Source organism: Oratosquilla oratoria, chromosome 22 (genome assembly GCF_046742065.1).
Source record: "Oratosquilla oratoria isolate Oo_2021 chromosome 22, ASM4674206v1, whole genome shotgun sequence".
Classification (NCBI taxonomy): Eukaryota; Metazoa; Arthropoda; class Malacostraca; order Stomatopoda; family Squillidae; genus Oratosquilla; species Oratosquilla oratoria.
In genome coordinates, this window is record NC_134798.1 from 28,956,934 (window position 1) to 28,959,433 (window position 2,500).

Consider the following 2,500-nt stretch of genomic DNA (forward strand, 5'->3'; position numbering starts at 1 on the left):
TTTCTCTCAAATACTATTTTGCATACTCTGTAAGGATTATGATCTAGTAATACTTGAGAATTGCAAACAGAAAATAAGCATAGCAGTCGAGAATAAGTTCTCCTTGCTTAGCCAAGAGAAATAATCAGAACAAAAATCAATAGAATGTGTCATGAAATTGAAGAATTTTGTAGATGATATCTTGAAGAAATTTTGATAACGACTCATTCTTGCAGAGGTACCGGAGGTGCAAGATGTGGACACAAGTAATGAGACCGAATCATCCCAGGAAGTGGGAGCCGAACTCCGGAACCAGGTAGACTTTCCTCGTTCTATACATGAGCAACACGGCCCATAAAGCCTATCTATAAGAACATGAGATTGGAAGAGACTGCAAGAGACCATAAGGCCTACACTAGGCAGTTCCTCGCCAATTACTACCTACCATTCCCATCCATGAACTTATCTAACCTTATGTTAAAACAACCGATAGTTTCAACGCTCACTTAATGGTTACTAAGCCTATTCCATTCGTTAACCACTCTATTGGTACACCATTTCTTATCTGTTTCCTTTCTAAATCTACATTTGTCGAAATTAAACATATTACTACGAGTCCTACCCTATTGTCTTAATATGATGACCTTGTCTGTATCACCCTAGCTAAAGCCCTTGATCCTATCATACGCCTCTTCCTACTGTTGGAGCAGATTTGCAGCTCGTAGCTTTCGGGAAGGATGTTGATATGCTGGAGGAAAATCATGTTCCTCCAGCTTATCAAATTATAATCTATGCAATTTTGTTGAGAAAGCAAGGTAGTTTACCACAGAGATTTGACGGCGGAAGAAGTGATGGAAGTGGGCGGTACCGCCGAAAATAGACCGATGTGATAATCTCTTTTACTGAGTGTGATAACCTCTTTGACTGCGAACACTTAACATGCGTGTCCTCTTCGTCTCGTGACCCGTACGCTGCTCCTTCCTAGTTACCCTATCTGTTCATTTCATCATCTTCTCCGCTAACGCTCATACACCTTGCCAATGACACTCTAAACCAGCGTTTCTCAACCTTTTTACCCTTGCGTAACCTTTCAAATAAATTGCCTGATGTCTCAAGGAACCCCTGCGGGAAAAAAAAACACGTACCATATCTTTCTCATTTTATTTTCATCGTAATAATAGGTTAGACAGGATGATGTCTATATTACATTATTGCAATAACCTTTTGCGGAACCTTAGGGTTCCGCGGAACCCTGGTTGAGAAACGCTGCAGTCTAAGCAATAACAATAAGGAATGATAGGGAGTTACAGTAATTATAACAATGATGATGATAATAATAATATTGACGATAATAATAATGATGATGATGATGATGATGATAATGATGGTGGTGGAGATGATGATCATAATGATGTTGGTAGAGATGATGATGATGATGATGATGATGATGATGATGATGATGATACTACTACTATTACTACTACTACTACTACTACTACTACTACTACTACTACTACTACTACTACTACTACTACTACTACTACTACTACTACTACTACTACTACCACTACTACTACTACTACTACTACTAATAATGATAATAATACATACATACATACTCGTACATAAGTACATACATCATATAGCAAAGTTTTTTTTCCCTTACACGGGAGGTAGCCAAGAGACAAAGGCATAGAAACCACTCCCACCCACTCCATCCAATACATACTCCACTCCCCTCCACCCTCTTCCCTCCCTCTTATCTTGGCACCTCCTGTATGACGGGTCATCTCTGCATCTTGTCCACTGCCCTGGGTCAGAAGCAGTGTCTCAAGACACAGTACATCCACAGCAAGGCCGCTTCATTAATTCGGCGACCCCCCTCTCCGTCCCCTCATGCTGAACAGAAGAAGACGGGGAGAAATCCTTTCGGGCTGCGTCAATTTATTTCTCATACATACTTCGTCACCCCCCCCATCCCCATCCCCCATCCCCCACCCACTCCCCATCATGCATCACAGCATCATCCATACACAATCTTTCTCCATTCACCCCTATCTTCTGTTCTCTCCCGTCCTTCCTCAACAGAGATTCTCCTCTTTCCCAATGCCCCTTTTACCCCATCAACCCATCTCACCCTAGGTCGACCGCTTATGTTCACTCCTTCCACCTCTGCCTTCCACACCTCTTTTACTAATCTTTCTTCACTCATTCTTTCCATGTGTCCAAACCATCATAATACTTTTTCATCAACCCTATCTCCCAACTCCTTTTTCACCCCTGTTCTCCTCATCTCCTCATTTCTCACTTTATCTAGCCTAGTAACCCCTATCATACTTCTCAGGCATTTCATCTCAAACACATTCAAACTCCCTCTCTCTTCCTCTCTTATGTTCCATGTTTCTGTCCCGTGCAGTGCTGTCGGCACAATCACTCCTTCATACAATCTCCTCTTAGCATTCATTCCCAAATGTCTATTTCTCATTACACTTTTTAATCCACCAAGGCATTTACTCGCTTC

The 2,500-nt window shown here is 41.6% G+C and overlaps 1 protein-coding gene across 1 annotated transcript in view; it reads left to right on the plus strand.

Moving 5' to 3' along the window:
- LOC143037456 (uncharacterized) overlaps positions 1-2,500 on the plus strand; it is a 48,823-nt gene that overhangs the window by 35,912 nt on the left and 10,411 nt on the right. Inside the window, exon 10 of the mRNA XM_076205702.1 lies at positions 216-295. Within this exon, the coding sequence (XP_076061817.1) occupies positions 216-295 (80 nt within the window). The remainder of the gene's footprint in view (positions 1-215; positions 296-2,500) is intronic.